Below are 27,406 nucleotides of genomic sequence, written 5' to 3'. Positions count from 1 at the left end.
TCAGTTTCACTGACTGACTGTGCTGAATGACGCTTTCAGTTTGTAATAATTAATGGTTCTTTTGTATATCTACATGTTTATGTTGTTTTGTGTACAGTGTCTGTGAGTTTTGTTGGATTCATCCTGCTGGCAGAAGCTGCTGCTTTTGGAAAACAGATCTTAAATCTCAAGAAGTTTCTATTTCTTCGGGTTAAATGAACAAGATTAGATTTAAGTTTCTCTTTTCTTTTGGGGATCACGCAGCAGAGGTCATCTAGCCCTCCAGCCCCCCCAGAGAGTCGGGGGTTGTTTTGGATGGCTATGTGACCACTACTTCTTAAACCCTGAAAGGAAAGGTGTTCCATTTCCTGCAATACAAAGAGGGAGGGCCAAATGGAGGAACGGGCATTGCTCCTTTCATTCATATCACAGTCCTGCTCCAGCCTTTTCTGTACAAATATGTTCACTTTTGATTTTTTTCGGACCCACCCAGAGGGTCCAATCTTTGCTCTCTAATGACTGTGAATACTTGTGGTCGACTAACTCTACCTGGCAGAGTTTAAACTGGACGTCATGTTTTTGGCTTTGCATCTTTCTCTTGTTTGTACAGCGGTGGAATGAAAGTTTACTTTTATCGGATCAACGATCCTCTGCCTGGCAGTCATGAAGCGTTCTTCTTTTGTTGCTTGGTGGGGAGCAGCGAGCAGTTTGGTGCTTTACGGGACAAACTATGAAACATCGACATACAGGTCCTGGAGCACATGGTTCTGATAAATTGCCACACCGTGGATAAATGAAAAGCAGTTAATTATCGCTGGTTAACTTCGATACTGAAGGAAACCTCATGATGGTTACGACAGGCACGTCTGGTCTGACAGACACCGACGATAATGAGATTCTCAGGAAGCGTTTGTCAGTTTCAGCTCGAATGAATCCCACTGACTGACTTTGCTTTAGTGTTCAGGCTTTTGTCTTTCCTGCTGAAGGCCCATCGCACATAATATCCGCTTATTTGATTTAAATGAGGGTAAGAGTACAGGTCCTCTGTAATGAGCTAAATTACAGAGGACCTGTAATGCTGATGTATTGTAGCATATGGTTTTGATATGCCCGTAAGAGCTCACTCATGAATGTAACAAGCAAATGTGATTTAGAGATAATTAATACCTGCATGTATACGCACTCTACACACCCCTCTGCTTGCCAAGCAGCAACTCCACAATGCACACACACACACACACACACACACACACACACCCCCGCTCAGAGGCCTCCCCTCTACAATGCCACATTCACCAGTCAGGCGCAACATAACTGAAGCTGACATCAAACTAAGTGACTTAAAAAGTGCAAAAGGAGGGGCAAAGCCTTGGCCAGATTCCTTGACTCGCTGTGTTGTGTCCAAAGTGGGTCTCACACTGGCTGTGGACCTGAGCGAGGAGGCGTCGGGGGAAGCATGAGGCGGGCTTTGGGGTCCGCATACACTGACTGAGGTGCAGCATATACAGGAGGTTGTGCAGGTGTGAGCGATCTGGGCTCAGAGACGGAGAGGAGCTCTGGCGGATTAAAACAAACTCTTCTCTCTGCGTGTCCTCAGGTACTGGAAGAGATCTCCTGCTACCCAGAGAAACACGAAGCTAAAGAACTCAGACGGATACTGACGCAGCCTCATTTCATGGTGAGTCAAAATAGAGATGCACATATAAAGCGGATAAGATCAGGCACACGGGTGCAGGAGGCCCTTTAACAAGCACTCGGGGGTCTGGTGCAACACACTTCTGAGCTCAGCTGCCAAGTAAATAGAAATGTGGTTCATATCTCTACTCTGCAACTTCCTCAATGCTTTTATTTCCTCTGCCTGTGCACAAGGTTCGGAGCTGTAATGACAGACCTAATCCTGTACATCGCTCAAAAGTCAGGGGCAAACTGACCCAAAAAAGAAACATCTACATCCAGGAGTTCAGATTCAAAAGTACATCCCTCTCCGTGCTTGTCTGCTGCTTTCCACACTAATCCTACCACATTAACGCCTCTGATTACCTTCTCTGATCAATAACCTGCTCAGTATCGGCAAAACAAACCATCAGAAATGGAAGGAGGGGGCGGACACGAAAAAGAAAGCAGGCTTAAGAGGTGAGAAATGTATCAAAATGAAGTGATGACGAGGGAAAGGCTCAGTAATGAAGATGAACGATAGGAGAGGCTGCAGACTGTGAGGTGAGAAAGAACGGGGATCAGTAAGGCGTGTCTGATGTGATGTGCTGTGTTGGGTCAGAGGCCTGGCCGTAAGCTGACGTGTTCTACATTCCAGCAAGTTCAAGTGAAAGCCAAGAGAGCTCGAACCGCGGCAGGTCCCTGTGTTTGTTGCATGAGTCTGTAAGTGGCTCTGAATTCTTTTTAGGGAAAATATTTCCCCAAAGTCAGTGTTTTTGGGGGGTGGGAGAGACACTTTGTTAAAGCAAGAAGATGAGTCAACATGGTGTGAGCAAATACGTTGTTTCTGATAGCCAGCAGGAGGCAGCTCCGAAAGACATTCAGTCATTATCAAAATGAGTTTATGGTTTTAATCTCTCATTTAAAGTTTTCTCCAGCACAGCTTGGTGCTCACCGACGTTAAAGCAGGGTGAGGTTGAGGCTCTAATAAGTTGGTGCTCAGTGGGAGGGCACAGTGTCCTGGGGTTTTCAGTTGGATGCGCTCACTCGTACGTCCTGTGTCATTAAATGGACACGGTAACGTGTTTACACACAGTCTGTGCCTCTAATGAACTGAGTTAAGATTACTTTCTCATATAAACTGTGAGGTTTATGATATCAGATTGTTATTATTATTATTTTTGAGGTTGGTTCTGTGGAAAAGTGAATTTCTCCAAGACAGGTGAACTTTGACAGCAAATGTACAGCGTTAGGAAAAAGAACGCTACACTGACAGTGCAGAGAACAGGATCTGTGCAATTTCACATCCTTTTTCTCCTCTTAATGATCCGATGTGCACAGAAACCTCACACCAAGTATCTGTTGGTTGTAAATTTAACACGCTGTTGATTCTTAGTGTTTTTTGGACATTTCATAGTTGGAACGAGGCATCGGTTCTTTTTTAATTCTCCGTCCTGCTTTGTAAACTTCTCTACTGCATTCACTCGAGCCCCCCACACAGCGTGGAGGGATCGGTTGACCCGTTAACCTTGACCTCACTGGGGCGCACACTCAGGCAGACAACCTTACCTTCCTGTTTGTCTCGGGACACGTCGGATGTATTTTGACATGGGAGCTGGAGAGGCTGCTGTTCCCTTGGTGTTTCTCTGCGGTGTGTTTCTGAATGTAAAACGCTGAAGGAAGACGGCGATAGGTTTCCACCTTTTGTTGAGCTTTGATTCCTGTCTTCTGGAGTCCACACCGGTTTGTTAAAGTGCCACTCAAGGTGCCCCTGTGGGTGTCAAAGGAGTGAAATCAAACACTCTGGGGGTGAAGGGAGCTCTGGATGTGCTGCATATACATACACAGAGCAGTGCATCGGTTGAAGTTGAGATTGTAAACCTCCAGCTCAGATTGAACCAGGACAAGTATGGACAATAACTGACATGGTTCATAGCACACAGTATGAGCCCAAGATATTTAGTTTTCCTTCTCAACTTGATTGAATTTGCTAATAATCATCCCTTTTTTGCGTTTCTGAGTGGTGAAAGCTGCAACACAACAGCTTTCACCACTCAGTAATGTTGCCATTCCTTCTCACCACACTTAAAACGTTCTGGGATTGCGACTATGCCAAACAATGAGAGAGTTTTAGGTGTTATTTTGTCACCTTTCTTCTTGTAAACATGCCTTAAAGGGATAGTTCGCCTCGTTTGACATGAAGCTGTATGACATCCCTTACTAGCAATATCATTTATGAACATTGACTTACCCCCTGCTGCTTCCTGTGAGCAGAGTTCCAGCCTCGTTTTGGCTTTGACGAAGGTAGTTCGGCTAGTTGGCTGGGGCCACAAAAATAAAGCGTTTTGCTTCTCAAAACAATATGCGTTCAAAAGAGTAATACATTTGCATCACAAAATCATTCATCCAGAAAAAGTCAGACCTCACAATCGCTTGGCGCTATTTCTCTCTACCTTCGTATCACTGCGGGCTGTGTAGACCGTGCAGACCGAAGTGCTGACCGAGCACTCCCCTGCTTCCGAGCAGTAAACACCATAACAGGTGCAGCTGTCGGCAGTTTGCAGTGATATGAAGGGAGAGAAAATAGCGCTTTATTTTTGTGGCCCCAGCCAACTAGCTGGACTACCTTCATCAATGCCAAAACTCAGCTGGAACTCGGCTCACAGGACGCAGCAGGGGGTAAGAAAATGTTCAGAAATAATATTGCTAGTATGGAATGTCATCCAGCCTCATGTCAAAAGAGGCGAACTATCCCTTTTAAGGTGAGCAACTGTACGATAGTTGCCCCAGTTTTTCTTTCCAAACTCTCCACACATTCTCGACTGAGGACAGGTCACTGTAGCTGCCATATGGATGCCGGTGATCTCTGATCCTTCAGACGGCACTGCATCAAAAACCGTCACCCGTCTACAGCTGATAGAACCACATGGACAAAGATTACAGTGGGAAATCTTTGTGAAGCACTACAATACAGAGTTACATTCGGAAATGCCACTTCAAACTTTACTGTCCAAAAAGAAGCCTTTTGTTGGCCTTGTTCTGTGCGCCTGGAGGCTTCTGGGATGGGCTGACACAGTGGAGACGTGTGCTGTGCTCAGACCAATCAGTGTTCCAGATCTTTGTTGGAAGAAATGGACCAAAGACCAAAAGCAGCATCCAGACTGTTCCTTGGCAAAGATCACTTCCACTTCTGTGATGGCAGCATTAATGCAGAAAATTTCTCTGAGATTTTACAGCAACATATGCTGCCTTCAAGACCACATCTGTTCCGGGGACATTCATGCATTTTCAATTTCAAGAGCACATTCTGAACACGTTACCAAGTCACGACTCAGGAAGAAGAGGATGCGGGTTACACTAACCATGATAACCCCACATTGTTGTACAAGAATGAGACAAAATAACAGCTGAAACTCTGCGGTGCCTGGTGTCCTCAGCGCTACGCCAGAATGTCAAGGAAACGTCCTCGGTTTAAAGTCTGAGTAAAGAAATCTGCATTCTGTCACATTACAGAAAGATGTTATGAACCACTCGGCCAAACATGAAAGATGAAAACAATCACCATGTTGATTCTGTTAGATCTCAGAATCACAGGAAAACAGATCTCAGTGAGCCACACTAATGATCATTGTTTTAATCAAAGCAATCTGCGGAATCACAGGCGTACACTGTAGATTCATTTCAATTCAATTCAAAAATACTTTATTTATCCCAGAGGGAAATTAAATGTTGATGTAACTCAATTAAATCAAGGAGTTATTATAGATGCTGATGGCTGTGGGCAGGAAAGATTTCCTGTAGCGGTCCGTTTTGCATCCAAACTAAAGAAGCCTTTGACTGAAGAGACTCTGTTTTCCGATAACAGTCTCATGGAGAGGATGTTCAGGGTTGATATTAACTCTTTCGATCGCCCTCCAGCTGTGGACTAAGTTACCAGCATTGTTAAATTTTGCAGCCTTTATTTTGCCAGATATGTTTCAGCCAGAATTTGAGCATGCGAGCGAGGAAGGAAGAGACTCAATCACAGCAGCGTGTGCCGGTGTATCCGTTGATCCTTACTGTCTCCGCTAAAAATGTACACAGCAGGCAGGTGGAGAGTGAGACGGGTGCAGCTGGTAATACTTAATTCTCTATCAACCTGCGTCTGTGAAATATCAACCCACCCAGCCTCCACGGACCGTAGCTGCTCCTGAAACTGCGGTTCTCTCATTAAATCTGCTGCCCTCGAACATCTGTTGCCAGATCTGAAGTGGTTCAGCATTTCAGCTTCACTCTTCACCAGATTAATCCAGCTGTTCTTTATCTCTGCAGTTTGAGTAGAAAGTTCTGCCAGTTCTGGCATCTAAAGAAGAGGAAGACAGAGCCGCTATTTAGTTCAAGGCTAATACATCACATTTTTCTATTCATAATCATCCAGTGTTAATAGTTATATAATAATAGCTTTTTCAGGAGTCCTCTAACTACTAGCCCTTTCTTTCTTTTTGTCCCAACATGAAGGGAACATTGAACGCAGTCCCTTTCAAAGCTTTCAGTATCTCATTTGACAAATGTTTAAAAAGCATCTCAATCAGAATTTTGTCAGAAATGTTTTTAGTGTAACGACTGAATTTTAAAACGAGATTTAAATCTCAGATATTGATTCGAGCTTCAGTCTGTTGGAATGTGTTAAAATATCTCATCCAGTTGAAACACGGGGTCCACAAACCTTAGCCCACGTTTCCTCCCTCTGACTGTTTCTCTGCGTGAGCGCAGGCGCTGCTGCAGGCCCACGACGTGGTCGCCCACGAAGTTTACAGTGACGAGGCTCTGCGGGTGACCCCTCCGCCTACCTCGCCCTACCTGAATGGAGACTCCCCGGAGAGCGCCAACGGAGACCTGGACCTGGAGAACGTCACCAGAGTCCGTCTGGTCCAGTTCCAGAAGAACACAGACGAGCCGATGGTACGCTGTCTCACAGACTGAGCTGTGCAGAAAGCCATGTGGTGGCTTTTTGTTGGAAGATCAGATCACTGATGGTGTTACATCGGAAGTGTCTAAAACTTTCACACGATAACGCATTTACCTCCTGCAGCACAGCGGTGATAACAGATTGTTTGTGTTATTTCACGCAGGGCATCACACTGAAGATGAACGACTCAAACCACTGCATCGTTGCAAGGATAATGCACGGAGGAATGATCCACAGACAAGGTGGTGTCACCTGCACCTGCAGCATTTTATACATTTCTACCTAAAAGTTCTCTGTTTCTTGTCACTAAGCAGATTTATATTATGTAAGTCCAACCAAAACCAGATTTTTTTTTTAAATGAATGTATACATGTATGTAATCACTCTGCATGTATATACTAAACTAGGCTCAAATGGTCCATCTTTTTGCTGCTTTCTACAGTAAAAGCGTACACTTATATAAATACAAAGAAAGCTGCCGACATTCATGGCCCAGTTTATGTAACCGTCCTGATTGTAAAGTGAATGTTTTAGAGATTTTAAGAGATCATAATTGTGCACTGGGACTTTTTGAATAACTTTACAACAAAAAAAAACTACCTCAGACTTCGATTTGATATCAATTCAGTTCATGGATCTTCTCTATAAAGAGGATTTTTATCTGTTCTCACTTAATTCTCGTCCATTTTCTCCAACACGAGGCCAAAAAGATTTTTTTTAAACAGTTCATTATATTTGAGATATTAACAATTTGTTTAAGATGCTTTCTTGTTTTTTCTTTTGTTTTCTGGAAATGAGCTTTAACACACTCCTCTTATCCAAGGCTTTAGATTCCTGTTTAAAGCACAGAGCTCTCTGCCAGCTGTTAACCCTGAAGTTGTCCTTCCACAATTGTTTTGCAGCTTCACTGTTATTATTCATCTAAATCTTCAAGTCTTTTTAAATTACCGGTAAAGAACAAAAGACTCCATTTTCACTTAGCAAGCAAAATGTCGGCGCCCTTTCTATTGTGATGGTGGCATCCAGTAATTAACCCCTTCACCTTAATTACAGAGGATACTTTCTCCTGCTTTTGTCGTGGTGGGAATAATAGCAACAGAGGCTAATGAAATGTTGCACGACTTCTTTTTTTTTTTCTTCTATAACTTCTCATTTTCTTTCAGGAACTTTGCACGTTGGAGATGAGATCAGGGAAATCAACAGCATCAGTGTGGCCAACCAGACTGTCGAGCAGCTGCAGAAGATGCTGGTGAGTTCATGAGGACTGAGTCTCAGCTGAAATAACCTAAACCCAAAGTTCTGATTGTCACTTAAAGATGAACAGTTTCTCTCAAAGACATCACCAGAGTTGACAAGGTGTGGAAACTAACAGCAGGAGTCAGAGAGGGAGGAGAAGAGGTGATAAAATAAAAAGATATCAAAGAAATAAGTGACCTGAGTGACGGCACATTTTACAATCCGGCAAATGAAACAAAACGTTTCTGAGACGCTCCTGGTGTAAAGGATGGAAAAAAAACTGTGTCCTAAGCAGAGATGACGACGCAGTTCACTGTGCCAGCCACCCTAACGGAAGAGGATCGCAGCACTTTGCCAAAAGCAGAAGAAGACTGGATGGAGGCCAGTGAATAAGGCAGCGAAGACTCTGCAGGGCTCAAAGCTCTGATCTCGTGTTGTCAGACTTGTAACTACAGACCTCATTATTATATGCAGCTAATAATTTGCATGTATGCAGATCTTCTTTTGTGTAACAGGCAATGAAATTACTCACTAACCTTTCACTGTCAAGAGTAACATCTGAATCTGTTAATTCGTCACACGTTTGATAACAAATATATTGATACAACCATTTCCAGCCACACTGAGCTTCGGTTACAGTTTGCTTACCATGTAAAGTGTAAAACCTTAAATGTTGCAGACAGAGAAGAAACCTTGTTGTGAGCCACCAGTGAAACTAATGTTGCCACCTGCTGCTGATACCATCAAATAAGAGTAACCAATCAAAAACCAGGAGAAATCCCTCAGAAATACAGTCACCTTCCAAGTTTCTATTGAAACTGTGAGCTGGGAAATGGTATTTTATGATTAAATAAGATCCTCCTCCTGAAATCCATATCAGTGCCACCGTATGCTTTGTCACCAATAAGCCTTGTTTCCTCCACACTCTGCCACATAAAGACAGCAAAGATGTGTGAGGGGAGGAGATGTTGTCATCAGAGGGTATGAGCAGTTCTGTCTTTAACCCTTCGTTCATTTTTTAACCAATAAATAAAAACTGTATATTGTAGGTGTTTTTATTTATCAGATTTAGCAGATAAAACATAATCGCAGCATTTCTTCGTAATGACAGACGTGTGTCTGTGTGCAACAGATTTGAATTGAATCACTTTACATTGTTGTAATGTCACATGCTGATCGAAGCTATAACTCACAGTAATGTGTGTGTGTGTGTGTGTGTGTGTGTGTGTGTGTGTGTGTGTGTGTGTGTGTGTGTGTGTGTGTGTGTGTGTGTGTGTGTGTTTCTGTGTGTGTCCACAGAGGGAGATGCGAGGCAGCATCACCTTTAAAATAGTGCCGAGTTACCGGACGCAGGGCTCCTCGTGTGAGGTAACGGCTCCTCTTCTTCTATAATTGTGATTGTGAGCTCCTGACCTGGTTACTAACTGCTCGCCTGGTTACTCAGCGTGTGCGTGCGTGTAACCAAAGTATGTTGCGTGTGTGTGTGTTTCGCTTGGGTTGGGTCAAATATTCAGCACACCAATTTCACAACCAAGATACCGGAACTCTGTTCATCCCCACCTCCTCCACCTCCTTCTCTGGAATCACCGGGAATAAGTCGCACCTTTCTGTGTGATCCCGTCCTGTTCTGCCCGGAAACCAGCCGCTACACCCGAACACACACACACACACACACACACACACACACACACACAGGGGCAGACAGAATACCAGGAAACCTCCATCTGTGGAAGGAGTTAAACTTCGGGTCAGTCGGTGTTTCAGTGTCCGCTGGAAACGCTTCAGCAGCGGACCGTCTGTTCCTCAACATTTGGCTCGGATTTATTTTGTGTTATAAAGCTGCTGTTTTTTTATATATTCAATGAAAATTAAGGCAGATTTAAATATCAGATGGACTCCTTAAGAGACATACAAAAACCAGCCTTAATAAGCAGAGGCATCCTCTTTGAGAAGGTTTCTACAAATTTAGATGAGATGCTTAAAGGAAGGACACATTAGGAGCCATTCCCTGCTGTTTGTTCAGGTTTTTTTTTTAATCTAGCCATAACTGGTGTGTGATCGTGTGAAAAAAAGCACAGTGTAGCCTGTAACGTCTCATAGACGAAGAAGTGTGATATGAGTGTGCGTGAACAGCCTTTTGAGCGTTCAGTTGGGCGAGAAAAGCTGTAGAAATGCAGCATTTTTACCATTCAGTTCACACTTCTTCAGATAAACGAAAAGGAAATCATCCTCACATGATCAGCAGACATCTCTGCAGCTGTCGTCCTTATCAGACAGAGACCCCACAGTGATTCTACAGATAAAGACCCTCTGGATAAAGGTGATCTGGACAGATGAGTTGGTTCCTCACAGTTCCAGCAGACATATTTGGTGCAGAGAACGGAAAACCTTTAAACCAACTGATGAACCAACAGTGGATCCTCAGCTCTTTAACAAATTCACCAAAGAATGGGGGGCTCATTAAATGATCAGATATGAGGTTAAACATTTCAGCATTTCCTCTAAAGGAGGCAACACTAGTTTGTAAAGCCACTTAGTTCTTCGGGTCTTTTTATTTTTGGCAGCAGTGTCATTGAGGATCGAATGTTTTTTTCTTTTTTTTTTAAATTGGGATCAAAAAGCAACATTTTTCTTTAGAAACTGTTTCCACGTAGTTATTTCCCAATGACTGTAAACTCGGAGTTAAAGGACTGTTCAGACTCGGAGCGATTAAAGGCTGATTGAGACATTCCTTTGTGTGCACAGCAGGCTTTGTCATCAGTCATTTTAAATGTCAGTCTCGCAGCACAGGGGCGAGCTTTTGTCAGCCGATGTTATGACAGCACTGATGATTTTATCTGCAGCACATCACCATGGTAATAGCTGCTGGTTAATACAGTGGCCGCTTCCTCCTAATCCTGACATCTACAGTAAAAAAAACGAATCGTTTGTGTGAGTCAGTTTTTTTTTTATAGATGTAGATGTAGAGTGTAAAGAGCAGCAGGGAACCAGCGGCAGAGCCCTGAGGGTAACATTTCTGACGGCTTCGAGGAGAGTAAAGATGAAAATAAAAGCTTCAAACACCCGTCGGAATGGGCTTTGATTGCAGGATTAGGTTTTTGCAGCTGAAACTCCAAACTAACCTTTAAGGTGAAGAGTGTGAACCAAACACACTGAAAACAACTGTTTCTGTTTAAGAGGTATTTCTGTTATTTTGTCCGCCCCCTTTTTTTAGCATCTGTTGACACACTTTCGCATTCAATTACGGACGACCAAAAGGCCTGAAATGCAGACATAAAAAAGCCCATGTGCATGCAGCATGTATGAACGTGAGGGCTCTCATCTTCACCGCGCTGAGCTGCTCTTTGATCGGAGCAGCTTCAGAGTTCTTTGAAAACAAAAGATTATATCAGCAAGTGTTCATTTAAAGAGGTAAATGATGGAAAGATCTCTCAGAGGGAGGGTGAGTGGGGGAAAAAAAGAATGTAGAAACAAAATTTTTAAAAAACGGTGTCAAGCAGAAGGACTTTTCAACCTGAGCCAGATCCTAAAAAGGAGCAGCTACAGGAGCTAACCCAGCAGAACGAAAAGGCCTTTTGGAACAGATGGGGAATGTACTCATGATTATTTGAAGATGGATGGAAAAAGATAACCGTGAAAAAAAGCGCTTATCAAGGTTTAAGTCAGAGGAAGCCTTTACTCAAAGTCATGCAAGCAAACCACATCCATGCTGTAACTTTTTATCATTTTACAAACTTAAATGTTTCAAAGCTATTTTCATTGATCACCTGAGGTTAAACTGATTTGTTTAGAAGCTTCCTTTAGTTTTTACTCATCATTTTTGCTCATAGTTTAGATTTATCGACACAGAAACGTTCATGGCTCACTTCAGTAGTGTGTTATGTCCTCCGTTCAGTCTGATTTCAGCTCTTTTGGTCCTCCAGCGTGCTTTGAGCTGTGGCGGTCTGTGTTAGTGATGACCTCATAGTTTCTGCTGCTCAGATCAGAATGTCCTGTCAGTGTAGCGCCCCCCTGTGGTGATGCAAGGACATGCAGGCTAGAGGGCCGCAAGTGATGCCGTCTCCCATGTTTTGTTGACGCATTTCATTACGTCAACGCTGTGGTGGGTCTCTATTGTGTTCTAAAATAAACCTTCTCCATCGCCTACAGTTGCTGCCCAGAAATGTATGAGCGAGCGTGTGTGTGTGTGTGTGCGCTGCTGACCTGTGTGTCTTATTTCAGAAAGAGTCCCCCACCACCTCCAGGCAGTCCCCTGCCAATGGCCACTCCAGCATTAACAGTTCTATCTTGGTAAGGACCCCCACCCCCAGAAAACCCCACAGACAGACCCACAACCATCTCTCTGTCCCCTCGGCTGTGTCATGGTTTTCCTACATGTCCGTGTTTCTCCGTGTTAGCGTACATTCATCGTGATCTGTGTTTAGTTTCTGAGCTGCGGGTGTTTCAGCTGCAGTAAGATTTAGACGCAGGCGGGTCGTGACGTGGGTCACCTGACCTCCCCGTTCATCTGTTTCAGCCGAAGGGCCCCCCTCCCCGTGTCCGATATCTCAGTTAACAAATTGGTGTGCCTCAGAAAGCCTGCTGCATGCTGTGCCTCGGTGCTGACGCAACACACTAGGTGGTCACAAATGGTACAAGTAGGGACACATTTCTGCACCAATCAGGTCCTGCAGGCCCGTTATTTCCCCGCCGAGGCTCCAAACAGACACTGTGGTCGTGCTGATGCTGCTTCGCTTGCTCTGTGCTTGCTTGGTTGCTCCACAGCCAGATCTGCTGGAACAGATGAGAATTACTCTCTTCTCCTTTCCTCTGTCCTCTCTGTATCTTCCTCTTCTTTTTTTTTTTTTTGTTATTTGTTTCTGTCAACAGTCGTAGCTAAATTGCAAATAGATGTGCATGCAAATGTTGTGTGTTCTTTAAATCTTGTTCACTGATTCTACCTTTCTAAATCACATCTTTCTGTAATGACTGGTTCACTTGCACAGGACCTGCCATCCACCATCCAGCCCAAGGGTCGACAGGTAATCAAGTCACCTACTCACCTACCTGTACTCACACACTCCTCAGTCTCCTGCTACATTTATCACATCCCATCCCTTACTCAGAAATGTGTGTCTTGGCTCCTGCCCAACCCTATTTTTTGCCTCAGAAAACTCATTAGTGTATTAGATTAACATCCGACAAGTCAAATTGACTGGATTACTCACGATGTGGCCAAACCCAACAATGAAGTTCTAACAAGAGCCGTTTCTAGATTAACTTTGGCTCTCGAGTTCATTTAGAAACGGCTCATAGACTGATAACGGTGACCATCCTCAGCCTTTAACATTTGTCAGAAACACTGCTTATAGTCTGTGTTTCTAAAGAAACTACAGTGTCCGTACTTTTTGTTACCCGACAGAGTGGCTCTAAAAGCCAGAACACACCAGCGCAAAATAACGTCAAAACAGCCGCTCCGATTGTTTTTTTTGTTTTTTTAATTAAAACCGCCCACATCAGCAGCGTCTTTGCCACTCGACGGCTCTCTTGGATGCACCACCTGACACAAACCAACCAAACCTTTTTAATTACACCCGCTCCAAACAAATGTATCCTGGCTTCTTTCCCACATCAGCTCGTCCTCTATAGCGCTTTAGCATAGAACAGGTTACGCATCCAACGAATTTGTAAATCGGATGAGGAGAAATTTAATTATTTAGGTTGAGAAATAACTGACTACACGAGGCACAATCCCATCATTAAACCCTGTCAGAAACAGTTTAAAAACAGTTTAAATAGTCTAAACTAATGTCTCAATGTGGCTGAAAACTTAAATACTTAATTCTGTGATACAAATAGTTTTAATGTAAAAGTAATTATGTCTTTTATAGTTGAAGTTTATGCTAAATCCCACTGAATGATGCACTCTGCTACCTGCTGACAGAAGCTGGTTATATCAGTATTGTCCCTTCACTAGTGAGGTGTGAAATGTGGGATTATTTAAGTAAGTTTAGGCCATTTGCAGTCAGAAAACAGGGTTAGGGTTAAGGAAGCTGAATCAGGCACTGGATATGGAGGAAAAACGTTGTCATATTGGTCTTATCATGAGATTTGTCGACTGTATGGAAACTGTAGGTCATCGTCCTTTTAAAGAGGAAATATTCACTTCTGGGCCAAAATCCATTTTGATTAACTCGAGACTTCACACTTAAATAGGCTGCAGATGTTCACCTTTTATCTGACCCATGAGAAGCTGAGCAATCCAAATTACACTTTCTTTTGAGGTCATCTTGAGGGTAAAAAAAAAGATTTTATTGATTTTGAGAGCATGCCTCTTGGTCCGAATCATTTGTTTTGCCGGTAACAACGCACACGTCTTTGTGACCCCCTCTCCTTTCATCTGTTCTCTCCAACAAACACCAGATTGAATAAATCACACTGCAGTGGTCACACAGTGTTGGACGGCTACAGAGTACATAAACATGTGCAGAAACTGTCACGTAGAGGTCTTCATAAGTCCATGATTCAATAAAAAAGTTGAAAATGACCCAAAAATTAAAAAATCTGGATCAAAAGAGCAGTACAAAAGCAAACTCAGAGAGTCTCACATCTGAGCAGCTTTCTCTGTTGCAGTCATGTTGAAACTATTAAATAGACGACAGGAAAAGGCACAAAATCTATTACAGTTAACAGGTGATAACGGTCAGAAACTCACCCGGAACATGGAAAAGAAAACTTTAAAGATTGAGTCAAACACTTATCAAGACCTGCACTTGCTTATATATATATATATATAAGTTTTGCTTTTATTTTACAGTGACATCAAGCGATTTTAGTCGGTGTGTGACCGCTGTTGTGTCATCAGTCTGACTCTGTAGCGCTTCCCCACTTTAACCGTTTGTTTGGTAACAATGGCACAGGCATTGTTAAACCACTGATCCTCAGTCGGATATTAATCAGTCAGATTAGCTGCAGTAACATTTATAGAAACGGTTCGACTCCTGTTAGAACAGAAACTGTAGGCGGCATTAACTGACCCTCACCCCCCCACCCCCGGTGTCATCCCCTCTGTGTTGATGTGTGCGCACCCTCCTCACACAAACATCTCTCACCTCCTCTGAGATAATCCAGCATTGTTGACCTGTTTTCATGGCGAGATTGTTTTCAGTTTAAGACAAATGAAAGGTTTGTGTGAGTAACCAGCAGAGGGCAGTAGACCATCATTTTCTTCCTGTCTGTAAAGTTTGATGAGGCTAATCTCCCTGTCTGACCACCATGAACCCCACACCTCCCTCCCTTCCAGCACCGTGACCCCCACACAGTTGTGTAGACATGACACAGCTGGTTTGCTGCATGATGTATGTGATGCTTTCAAATCCTAGATTGTATCCAGACCTTCAATCAAGGACAAAATGTCTGTTAAGGTAAGAGACAGCCTTCTTCGACCCCCCCCCAAAACAGATAAAAGACACAACATCCCCTTCTGAGCTTTTCTCCCAGACACTTTCACACGAACAAACGTTAGTTAAAGCTGTTTTCAGGCAGAATAAAGCCACAAACAATGCCTGTGCCCTAATTACCAGTATACAGAGGCTCATTATTAGCCGAGAAGTGTTTGGGTTTAACACTCCTTCTTGGAAACTAGTTTCCAAGTCTGCAACAAGAACCCCCCCCCCAACACAACCCACCACCTCTGGAAAATCCACTGCTCATTACTTTAGGCCTAGCTGTCAGATCCGTTCACCATGTAACCACAATTATCTCTCTTTTCGTTTCATTGCACCTCTCCTGACTCTCACACCGTCCACCTCTTTTAATTGACTCGCCACCCCCCCACCCCTCTCAAACCTCCGCCCATCAGTGGACTCCAGAGTTTGATCTCTTTTTTCGTCTTTCTCTTTTCCACCTTAGATCTATGTGAGGGCCCAGTTTGAGTACGACCCGTCCAAAGACGAACTCATCCCTTGCAAGGAGGCCGGCGTCCGATTCCGCGTGGGCGACATCATCCAGATCATCTCCAAGGATGACCACAACTGGTGGCAGGGCAAGCTGGAGAACATGAAGAACAGCACAGCGGGCCTCATCCCGTCACCGGAGCTGCAGGAATGGTGAGAACCATTTTTATTATATTCATGTAGCAGCTTTCCAGCTTTTAGATGAGATAGCCGAGTTAAACAAACACCACCAAGAATTTATTGAAACTGCATTTTAAATACATCTTTTAAAAGGTGTAACTTTGCTCATCTGCTTTGGTCAAAATACCACAGGGACTGCCCCTTTAAACTGTCAGTTTACAGCTTTTACACTATTATTAGTCACACTAGCACACACCAAACCCGTCCTCAGTTCGACCGTGGACAGCTCGGACTGATCGTCCTTCAGATAAAGTTTCATCACAAGTTCTGTTGATGAAGAGTCTCAATCATGGTGAGAAAAACTGTGATGAACTGAAGAAGCCTTTCGGATAAGAGAAAAAAAAACGTCTTTGGGATCCAAGAAGTCCAGTTGTCCTTATTCAAGCTCTTATGATCACAAGTTACTTGATGAGTTAAACAGCACCACAGATCGGATGATTGGGTTAGACAGTTGAGAGGTCAGATTTCCTTCCTGGGACATATAACACAGGAAAATCTATCTAATTTCTTTATGAAATTAAGTCATCTCTATGGCTAATGAGGAGTTCATATTTGCTGTTGATATCAAAGCAAAAGAGCTTCGACTTCCTGTTTCAGAGGTATGAATGCAGGACTATTTTAAGTTAGACGGAGTGAAGATGGAGATGAAGGGCATTTCTGCTCTGAGCTGTGAGACCCAACTATATGCTGTAGTAGTGTTTTTTCGTGTCTCCTTTAAGAAATCAAAGGTTTCTTCAGCCCTTTATTTTACCACATTGCCTCCGCACCCTTTTGAGATTTAAATTCCAACAGGATATGTGTCTCGTATTGATGTTTATCAACACCTAGATTTCCCCTCATCCGTCAGAGGATTTCCTCTGTCGGAGTATAAACGACAAAAAGTGCCGGTTTGTAAAACCGCTACAACAGCTAGGATATGTTAGCAGATTTAGCACTTAGACCTTTGCTTCTTTAGTACTGTAACCTCCCACTGAAGAAAAATCCTGCAGTGGAAACATGGCTTATGTAACCGATTTTCTTCCGGCATTAACTGCAAACCTCGACACTGTTTGTGTGTTTGTGTGGCAGGCGAGTGGCGTGCATCGCCATGGAGAAGACCAAGCAGGAGCAGCAGGCCAGCTGCACCTGGTTTGGCAAGAAGAAGAAGCAGTACAAAGACAAATATTTGGCAAAGCACAATGCAGGTACACCACTTACACTCCCACCTATCAGTATTCGTGTGCATGTGCACAATAGACTTCATGCTGCAGACGTCTCAGTATCGGTCAGTCCCATCCCTCCCTTTGTGCATGAATGTAGTACATGAAATGTTTAGACGAGTTAAGTGTGTAAGCATGTGTGTGTCCATCTGTTTGTGTAGGTGGGACTTGAATGTAAGCAGATCTCGTAGCTCTAGTAGCAGAGCCACAGCCAGGAATGACAGGAAAAGCTGCCAGTGAAGCAGATATATGAGCACAGGGGCGACTTAGGGAAACGTGGGCAGCTTGTGGAGACAGACGAGGTTTGAGCCAGCGGATCTCTGCATTATCAGCTGCACTTTTAAACGGCATCAGATGCCGTGCACGTGTGTTTTGATCAAGTGTCTTACAGTTAGTCTCTTGTACATGTGGTATCAAATGCAGAAGTACAGATGAAGCATCAGCAGCAGATATGTTTAGCTGTGTCTGGATGTAACACTGATGTTACACAGAGATTCTCTACTCCGATGTCACCACCATGTGTTTAGATGTGTGAGCAGGCTGAGGTGCTGTGGGGAAAAAACCCGTCTGTTGTGTTTGTGGCCAGACCACAGCCAGGATGGAGGGCTTGGTCTGGGTTGGAGTGCAGATTGGGAAGAAGTAGGACGGGTTTCTGTTAGAAGCTGCAGCTTTCGCTTTGTTAGGGTGGCTGAAATCTTAGTGGTGATATCAGGCCGGGTTGTTTTCTAATCTGCTGACAGCCTTCAGCTTTAGTTTTTAACATGTTGTCACTCGTCTTGAAAACAGTGAAACAACATGACGTGTTTGTCCCTGAAATGTAAGGCCAATGGTTGGATCCCCATCAGAGCAGGTCAGGCCTTAAGAAATCTGTCTCTCTCAGCTAAGAACATCAAAAAGTATTTTCACTTGAGAAGACATTAAAAAGTGATTACTAATTACTAATCGCTGATCAATTAATCAACTTATTTTTCAACTAGAATTGTAGCTTCTCTTTTATCTGGTGACTCAACATGAAACCATAAAGACAGGAGGTCCTGAGCGGGTCACTCAGGTTGTAAAGGGTTAAAGTGAGCGTGTGAGGGATCTTAGAGATGGAGGAGGGACGCTTTCCGGCCTCAGATATGAGTATGTGGTGCACGGGGAGCCTCGCACAGTAACGTGCACTGAACTCAGTCACATGTTTGCTGTGTTGTAAACCTGACTGGGCATGTTGAGGTTATATCAGGAGCCAAACAAAGTCTAAATCTGACACTTCATGATAAAGCTGGGAACCAGAACCGAGGGCTCAGTCAGAAACGTGAAACCGGTCCGCTGGTGTTTAGGCGCTGAGCCGAGGGAGGGAAGTGAAAACAAAGTGTTGAACTTAAGTCTTTGTTGTGTCACAAATGTGTGCGTTCAAGTTTATCTCAAAGGTTCATGAGATGAGGAAGATGATGTCACAGAGAGCAGACTTATGGGATAATGTTCACTGTCCCAGTGGGGGCAAAAACCAAGGTTTAGATTTCAGGTTAGACTCAGTAAGAGGCTGCATGATGCATGATGTTAATGAGTAACTGTGGAGATGGCAAAACAAGGGGAGCATGTCCGTAAACAGTCGAGCTCTGTTAAAAGAATAAGAGCATCGTTCTTCCAGTTTTTCTTCTCGAGCTGTAATCTCTCCTCCTGTTCATCAAAGTCATTTTGAGCTAAACTTTGATCCAAAGTGGAGCTGAAACTCCAAATTAAAGAGATGCCTCCCCAAGTAAGTAAAAAACCATGAGAATCCAACCCCCCAGACACAAAGCTGCGATACAATATGCAACTGCGATCATATATATATGATATATATCAGCCTTTAAAAGGAACTGAACCCACATCAGACAAGGTTTTTGTAACGAGCACGTGAACAGAAGGACCTACAACAGTGAGCAAAACTGAGGGTAAAGATGAGCATGTGACTGATTTGAAGTAGAAAAACTATCCGTTGCCTGAATTTTAAACGGCATGCAGCAGTGAATGTATTAGTGAATGCATGAGATTCAGAATCACCTGCTTTTAATCATCTTTTATCTGAACTGAGAGAATAATGGGACTTTATTTAATATTACAAACTCTCCCGTCAGTGTTGTGGTTATTTCCTGGGAGCCTTTCGGATGCACCTTTACCACAAACGACAGCCCTTGCCATGATAAACCGGCAGATCAGAGTGGGGCTCTGTGGTAAACCCAAACCATGCAGGTGGGAACCAAACGTTTTGGTCCCCCAATCAGGACACAAGACATTAATGTCACCAGAACTAAATGCTATCAGACATGCGTGTTTTACCTGGAGAAAAGTGTCACGTTCCTGGGAAATGGTCATTACTATGACAACCATCAGGCTCTGCTGTGCTGCTGGTGTTAACATGTCCTCAAACAGCAACAACAACAGTGTTTGCTTTGTTTCCATCTGTGCCGGGCTGCACAGCTGCCCAGCTGTTGTATCTTGCTGTTTCTCTGTAACCTTTTGTAATTCTGCTGTTGTAACAAACCATGTTATGACCCCTCCTGTTCATCTTTCTCGCTTTCTCCCACTGAACGGCCTCTCTGCATGTAAGTAACAACCAGTGACAGCGACCAGCTCCTCTTCCTCTCTTCTTCTGTTTCTTTAATGACTGTAGATGAGACCAGCTGTCACTGACAGGGTTTCATTTTTGTTTCTGTTGTTTTTGTGCAACAACAGAAGGTTGAGACAAAAACTGAAACCGCGTAGCTTAGTTTGTCTGAGACACTGTGTGCTGTGATCTTCATCCTAACACGTTTTCTGATTCGGGCCTGGTGAGATTTGTTCTTTTAGCAGGTCCACTCGGTGTGTTTTATTGCATCTGTAAACATTAATCACCGTCGGTCTAAGACGAAGCAGCTGGCTGCTGCACAGGAGAACCCAGTGACTTGTGGGTCTTGTATTTCACTTGTCAGCAGCCTGTGATGGTGGCTCATGTTTCAGAGGCTGAGAACACAGTGTACAGAGATCAGCTCGGCTTTAACATGTGACGCGCCCTGCGTGCAGACAACCTGCAATTTCCCCCTCATTTATTCTGAGCTCTGTTTATGCACAGAGGAATGTTTGGACTCCACAAAGTCCAAGCCAACGTTCACCTCAAATAGCACGTAAAAGTAAACCTGTGTGTTTTAATCTTTGTGTAATCTTAGTAATCTTTGCAGAAGCTGATTCAAAAGTTGCAAACAGACTCCTGCAGACTGTCTAACTTATAAAAGTAAACTTATCCGTGAGCGTTCTGTGCCACAACTCAAATTAGAGAAACTTCCTACCCTTTGGTAACCAGGGTCAGAAGAGTTGGGACCTGACGTAATAAGAAAGCTATAACAGTTCAAAACAATGTCCTTTTTCTAATTTAAGTAAAGAAAAATGCATCACACAAGCACCCTGACCTCCCAAGATCTTTCCCATTTGTTAACTTATTTAATGTCTGCTTATTTATTTCTTTTTACACCACCAATTAAATACTGTTTGAAACCTACTTACTGAGAAGCCGATGTTGCAACGAGTTGTGGTTACTGTAGAAAAGAAACGGCTAATTAACTAACACGGGCGGCCCCAGGCCTTCATTCTGCTCTTTGATGAAACGATGAAAAGCTTTGGAGAGCTCGTTGCTACTTTTCTTAATTTCTTCCTTAAGAAACGCTAAGTTTCAGTTAAGTTTAAGTTACAAAGCTCCGGATCGGAGTCACCTGGACCTGAAAAAGCTGCTTTACAGCTTGCTCGGTGTTTGTTGTAGTCTGTGGACACGGCATCAAGTGAAGTGGGCCGGTAATGCTTTTTTTTTTTTTAAATCAATGTATCAAGAATGTTTCCATGCCAACCAGATTTAAATACATGAGAAGATGCTGTCGTCGCCGTGCTGTAAAAAGCTTCGTGTCATTCACAAATTTTGAATGACACTCTTCCAGTTTACCTTGTTAAATACCACAAACTGACTGAAACGGACTCTCCTGTGCTGGAGAGTTGTGTCCTATAACACAGGTATAGATGGTAGATCAAAGCTGGTACTCTGTGTCTGTTTAGTGAATAAAACATTTTTTTTATCCCTTTATTTGTTGGTTTTCCTAATCCAACGCGGTACCCATGAATGCAGTATTCGTTTGCTGGACTCTGTTTGCACATTTTGATTCAATCGTCCTCCTTCTTCTCACCTTTGACACGAAACAGATGTCAGAAGTGTCCATTATGAAGTTATATGAAAGAATTATATTAGGAGAGCTTTAAATTTTCACCTTGCTCAAAAAACTTTTGTGACCGACAGAAGTAAAGTATTTACATGATTTGATAAACAGTAATCTGACACAGATGTTTAACACAACAATGTTCCTTAACCAACCTCCTTAGATTTAATCTTGTTCTGCTGAGATATGTCTTATGAATAGTTCTTATCGAACAAGTAACTTTAAACTCTATTTACAGACTCTTGTCATTTCTGGGGTTGCGGTTCAATAGCATCATTAAGTTGAGCTCTCTTCATCCCTCAGTAGCTTAACTCAGATTCAGTTCAGATCTGTGGGCAGATGTTGTTTGAAGCAACTGCATTTACCTAAATTTTCTTTTTTTAAAAAAAGGATGAGATTAAAGGTTAGAGATGCTTCTCAAATCTATGTTTTATACCAACTAGCCAGGCGCCACATCCAGCTATCTGAACCCAACCCTCATCAGTTTTCCACATTAGACCTGTTGTAATTAGAAGTTAGTCGCCTCCTCCTTTCACCACATCGTTACCGGATGTGTTGAAGACTCTTTAGCTTGTTCCCTCACACTCTCCAGCTCCCTAATTGTTGTCTGTCTCTCCGAGCAAACTTCTCCCCATATCCTCTAATCTATTCGTCTTCCCTTTCTCACTTGTAGTGTTTGATCAACTAGATCTTGTTACATATGAGGAAGTTGTGAAGCTTCCCGCCTTCAAGAGGAAAACACTAGTTTTGTTAGGTGAGTAACAACAAGAAGTGTTGATGTATTCATTGTTGAGTTCCCTCACTAACTACACGTGTGTGTGTGTGTGTGTGTGTGTGTGTGTGTGTGTCAGGTGCTCACGGAGTGGGCAGAAGACACATCAAGAACACACTCATAACCAAACACCCCGACAGATTCGCCTACCCCATCCCACGTAAGACACGCGATGCAAAGTCCCCGCCACACCTGTGCACGCGTCACGGAGTCTAAATCTTCACTTTCTCCGTCCCGCAGACACAACCCGACCTCCAAAGAAGGATGAGGAGGACGGGAAGAACTACTACTTCGTTTCTCACGACCAGATGATGCAGGACATCAGCAACAACGAGTACCTGGAGTACGGCAGCCACGAGGACGCCATGTACGGCACGCGGCTGGAGACCATTCGGAAGATCCACCAACAGGGACTCGTCGCTATCCTGGACGTTGAACCTCAGGTGTGTGCTTGTGTGTGTGAGGAGGCTGTGCGTGCTCAGAATGTAAGGACATGTTGAACTCTGAACATTGGTCTTTCATCAGGCCTTGAAGGTCCTGCGGACAGCAGAGTTCGCCCCGTATGTCGTCTTCATTGCTGCACCAACCATCACGCCAGGCATCAATGAGGTAGGCAAACACCACACCATAAGATATCACGGGTCCAACGATGACATGTTCTCCACCGAGCAATCATATGAAGCTGCTCTGCTGGTGCAAAGATGTTCCTTCATTATTATGAACCATCACCGTGAAGTTAACCAAGACTGCTGCTGCATATTTTCACCAGAGCACCAGAAGTGTTTTCTAAAGTAAAGAAAGGGCAGCGCAGAGCTGTATATGGCAGAGCTGTTGAGGCGGGGGGGCTGTGAACAGAAGTTTGGATGTGGTTATTAAATGAATAAATAGAAAAATCTGGTTTGTTGTTCCTTAATAATGCCTTATGATAGAGCGAGGTTAAGCAAACTGCATGACTCTTCGGGGCATCCAGGAATTTAACAAAAGCAAAGAGGGAGCAGTGAGTTTGGTGTCCTTTTTAACCCCCAAACCTCTGGTTTAGTGAAACTAATTATCCAAACTTAAAGTCAAACCTACTTTATGACTGAGACCAGTTCTAAAAGTTTAATCTCCCGTAGAAATAAGTAGCCCCTCAGAAAGGTGCTGTCTCGTACTCGCAGACATGATGTGAAGCTCCTCCATCGCACTGTGAATGCATGCCAAGTTTCTCGTGTTTGTGTCTTATTCCTCTCTGCACTCGTTTATTTTTGCATGCTGCATGTGTTTGTTTCTTTGGCATTCCTCTCAGATGCCCAGGTGGTGTCGAACGCTGCCAGTAAGTAAAACATTACAGAACAGACTGTGTAGTGTTGTTTATGCCATATTTTTGCACCTAGTATGGTTCTAGTGGTTCGTGCTTCTCTGTGTTTTCCCTTTGGCTTCTTTCTCTGCGTTTTCCCTTTGGCTTCTTTCTCTGCTGTGTGAAGGCCCAAACATACTGCGCTCGACAGCCACTTTGCAGGTTCGCTGGCTGGGCTGCAACTCGGGGGCGGTCACGTAAATCCATGGACGAGTCTGAGCCGTGGGCTGCTCTTAGTACAGCTGGTGCTTTAGCTTTACTCTGCTGTGGAAAAGGTGGACAAAGATCTGCTTTGTGGTAGCGTGCACTACGCCCGTTAAGAGGAATCCACTAGGGGGCACACCAGATGACTCAACTCTGAAATAACACGCCATCAGCACCATCCCCACAGTTAAAAAAAAAAAAAAAAAAAAAGTTACTCATCTCTCACCGTGCAGTGCAAAGGTTCATTGTAAAGAGGCAGGTAATTGCAGACTTCCTCTACAAGCCAGTTATCAATACTTCCCGCCATTGTTACCGCTGCCACTAACGGCTTTCAAGCAAACGCAGGATACACAAGGCAGCGACGACGAGTTAAAAGCAAGAATACTCCTGGCCTTAGCATCATATCCCAGGGCTATTGGAGGACTGCTCGTCCGTCCGTTTATGTTGGAAAAACACTTGTCCGGCTCTTCTGTAACTTCTGTTCAGCTGTCATAAAGCCTACAGGGGAGCCTCATATACCAGGCAGACAATCGGCCTTCAGGAACGTCCTTTTGGTTGGTTGTGTAACACACTGTTGAACCCTGTTGACACCTTTTGGCGTAATCAAACTATTTTCGAATGTACTACAAAAGCTGGTGAAACGCTGTTCCCAGTTGACCTAAAAATGGACCAAAGCAAATGACGATTTAACTGCCAGCAGATTGGAGCTCTTACGGCTCTTTACATGTCGTACGTGCTTAGAATGAGATGCACGCCGTGTAATATGTAATAATTAATTAAATGTAATAATGAATATTATCTGTGGTTACTTCTGGGTCAGACCAGGGTGAGAGCTGTGGAGCACGTGCACTGCGTTTTCACCAGTTTTAGTCCAACAGAATGTGTAAATGCAGGAGTAATTAGACTCCTAACTGCATCATGACGGCGTTTCCGTACAATTTCAGTCCGACTAACATGTTTTTAAAAAGTTCAGTCAAACTGATACTTATTCAATTTATCGCAAAGTATGCTGAGACCTTGTTTGTGCTCTAATCTCTCTGTCACTATGGTTCTTTTACACGGGAAAGTACAGCTCACTTTGGGTTTTTTTTCTTTTGTTTTCCACTGATACTGATCATTATTTTTGGTATTACCTCAAGCCAACACTATAGAGAATCGTTACTTGAGAGCAGATAAAAGTGTCTTTACAGCAGCTCTCACAATATGTAACTTAAATCTCAGTGAGAATGGATTTACATATCTATCTATCTATCTATCTATCTATCTATCTATCTATAAAGAACCTTCTGAACTGAGACATTAAGCACTCTGTACTCTTCACTTGTAAGTTGCCTAATCAGTGTAATGTAATAACACACACTGGGATGTTAAACAGCTGATCCAGCCCACATCAGAGCTTGCAGTCTGTAATGGAAAACGAAGCCACGTTGAACCATACTTTGCCTTCTAATGGAAAAACAGCGACACTCTGCTTTGTTGGTCTCTAACCTTCCTCTTGGCCTCTCCTTCTTCCAGGACGAGTCGCTCCAGCGGCTGCAGAAGGAGTCAGAGATCCTGCAGAAGACCTACGCCCATTACTTCGATATGACCGTCATCAACAACGAGATAGACGAGACCATCAGGCACCTGGAGGAGTCCATGGAGCTGGTGTGCACCACCAGCCAGTGGGTGCCCGTATCCTGGGTCTACTGACCCTCCTCTCTCCTCCAGCGACACGACCGGGGCCAAACTCTGCTCACGCCCTCATCAAACACAGCATCATGAAATAAACTGTTCAGACAAAGCAATGGGAACCTTTTCTCCTCACTGCGTGCTGTGAAAGCGACCACAGCGTTCACCTGAACTCGTCCTGAGCGCCGCGCACACAAGCGCCAGCGGCCCAGCGTCCGACTCTGGCCCTCGCAGACGACCTTGTCATAATGTTGTATAAAAACTTGAGTAAACAAAAAGTGAATATTGTCATGTCTGTAATAGCTAGGAGGCAACATTTTTGTAGAGCTTTGTTTTAAAGAGACAGTACTGTGTCCCGTCCTCTCATGTTGGTGCACTGCTTGCTCTCTGAGCCTCCCCATCACACTGTAGTCCTGTTTGGTGTCGTAAACCCCCACTAAGACACCGTCGGTGGGGATTCTATCAGCGGACTGAGGTAAAAGCACACAAACGCACTGCAATGTCTTCTCATCTGTAGATCCTGCCAGCATCCCTCACTATTTATTCATTCCTGTTCCTTTCTAAGCTGTACCAATGGGTTATTTCCTCTAATCACGCTGTTGTTGGCCCTAAGTTCAGTTTCTGTACCACCACACATGCATCTACCGGGTACTGTCTCTTCTAAATGAATCCATACATGTTTTAGAGATTTGAATGAGGTTTAAAATGCATGTGGACATTTGCGAGCTTCCATGCTGTCAGTCAGTGTTCCCCGTGTCCCTCTGTGAACCTCCGAGAAAGAAATGAAGACTAAAAGATGCATAAAAAGATTAAAAGAAAACATTCCAGTTTGGAAAACTGAAAACAACAAACGAGAAGCCAGAAGGGGCGAGAAAAAAATAAACCAACAGTGACGAAAGCTGGACGTTGACTCGACGCCTATGCACATCCCTGGAGTTTTGGGTGACATTTGTAAATCATAGATTTATAGAAAGTTCAGCCATGTAAGTGAGATGTGTTTGTAAGCAAAAAATACAAATAAAAATCTTGATTTTATTTTTATTTTATTTTTTTTTATTATTTGTGACCCTCAAAAAAAAAAAACAAGGCAGAATTTAGCCTGATTCCTCATTTGCCATTTCAGAAACGTAATGTTCGGAGGCACCAGTGTTTAAAACGAAGACATGAAATGCTTATTTTTTGATTCTGAAACTGTCTGTACGCTTTACTTTCTGCAACGGTGATGACTTTGCAAGGGCAGAGGAGGAGGAAGCGGTGTGCAACCGAGCAACGTGAAGACTGAAACCACTGGCCCCTGTGTAAATGACTGAAATGATCAAAGTTCATCAATATGAACAGTTTTTTTAAATATATTTCCTTATGTGTTGGAAAACATACCTGGGAGTGGCTCGTCATTTTTCTGTCTGCAGCGCACATGAGCAGAACGGCGTCTTCCCAAAATCAAGTGAAGTTCAGCTTTTTGAAACGCAGATGCTTCTCAGTTCCTGGGGAAAAAAATTTAAATAAGTTTAGAAGTTTTACCCAAAAATGTACTGAAAGTATCTAATATTTTTTATGCAGTACAAAGGGGCGATGTTTTGGTGTTTTTTATATTATTAGCATACATTAATGTTAAAGATCGATACAGTCATCCAGTGTCAATCATGAAGGAAAGTAAAATACCACAAACATCTCCAATTGACTCCCATTCATAAAAAATCCAACTTCTCTCATGAAATACTGAAGTCACTAAATCTTTTCTCACAACTTCTTCTAATCAGTGTGCCGCCGATCCTTCTGAAAATTATAATTCCTCAATTAAATGGCAGTAAAGCCTCAAAGATGCTTAGACTGTCTCCTCAAGTATCGCCCTCCAGCCCCCCCACTTGTCCAAATATGGTCACTTCTAGCCTCAGTCAAAAACAGGATGTGAGGAAGGACCAAAACCGAATTTCTATCTCGGTATTTTTTATTAGGTACTCTGCCATCTCCTTAGTAACAAAAAGCTTTATTTAACTTGTAAAGTAAATAAGTCGTAGTTTGATTTGTGACGTGGACATTCGTCAAGGAACAAAAAAACATGACGTGTTGACTTTAACTTGGAATAATGAGT

General features: G+C 43.4%; 1 protein-coding gene across 17 annotated transcripts in view; it reads left to right on the top strand.

Annotated features, from left to right (window-relative positions):
- The window catches only part of caska (calcium/calmodulin-dependent serine protein kinase a), a 124,604-nt gene extending 98,255 nt beyond the window's left edge, over nucleotides 1-26,349 (top strand). For 7 of the 17 annotated variants that reach the window (XM_075480140.1, XM_075480135.1, XM_075480134.1 and 4 more), the window contains 15 exons: nucleotides 1,577-1,657; nucleotides 6,385-6,573; nucleotides 6,744-6,822; nucleotides 7,744-7,829; nucleotides 9,116-9,184; nucleotides 12,038-12,106; nucleotides 12,802-12,837; nucleotides 15,178-15,219; nucleotides 15,707-15,903; nucleotides 16,999-17,114; nucleotides 22,005-22,085; nucleotides 22,183-22,263; nucleotides 22,344-22,546; nucleotides 22,629-22,712; nucleotides 25,159-26,349. In XM_075480140.1, coding sequence (XP_075336255.1) covers nucleotides 1,577-1,657; nucleotides 6,385-6,573; nucleotides 6,744-6,822; nucleotides 7,744-7,829; nucleotides 9,116-9,184; nucleotides 12,038-12,106; nucleotides 12,802-12,837; nucleotides 15,178-15,219; nucleotides 15,707-15,903; nucleotides 16,999-17,114; nucleotides 22,005-22,085; nucleotides 22,183-22,263; nucleotides 22,344-22,546; nucleotides 22,629-22,712; nucleotides 25,159-25,335 — 1,590 coding nt within the window. In that variant the 3' untranslated portion in view covers nucleotides 25,336-26,349. The remainder of the gene's footprint in view (nucleotides 1-1,576; nucleotides 1,658-6,384; nucleotides 6,574-6,743; nucleotides 6,823-7,743; nucleotides 7,830-9,115; nucleotides 9,185-12,037; nucleotides 12,107-12,801; nucleotides 12,838-15,177; nucleotides 15,220-15,706; nucleotides 15,904-16,998; nucleotides 17,115-22,004; nucleotides 22,086-22,182; nucleotides 22,264-22,343; nucleotides 22,547-22,628; nucleotides 22,713-25,158) is intronic. The other 10 variants (XM_075480144.1, XM_075480136.1, XM_075480146.1 and 7 more) reach the window with 6 other exon arrangements.
- The last annotated feature ends 1,057 nt before the right edge of the window (nucleotides 26,350-27,406 follow it).

The sequence above is a fragment of the Odontesthes bonariensis genome, chromosome 12, assembly GCF_027942865.1.
Source record: "Odontesthes bonariensis isolate fOdoBon6 chromosome 12, fOdoBon6.hap1, whole genome shotgun sequence".
Taxonomy (NCBI): Eukaryota; Metazoa; Chordata; class Actinopteri; order Atheriniformes; family Atherinopsidae; genus Odontesthes; species Odontesthes bonariensis.
This window is presented reverse-complemented; position numbering and strand designations above follow the sequence as displayed.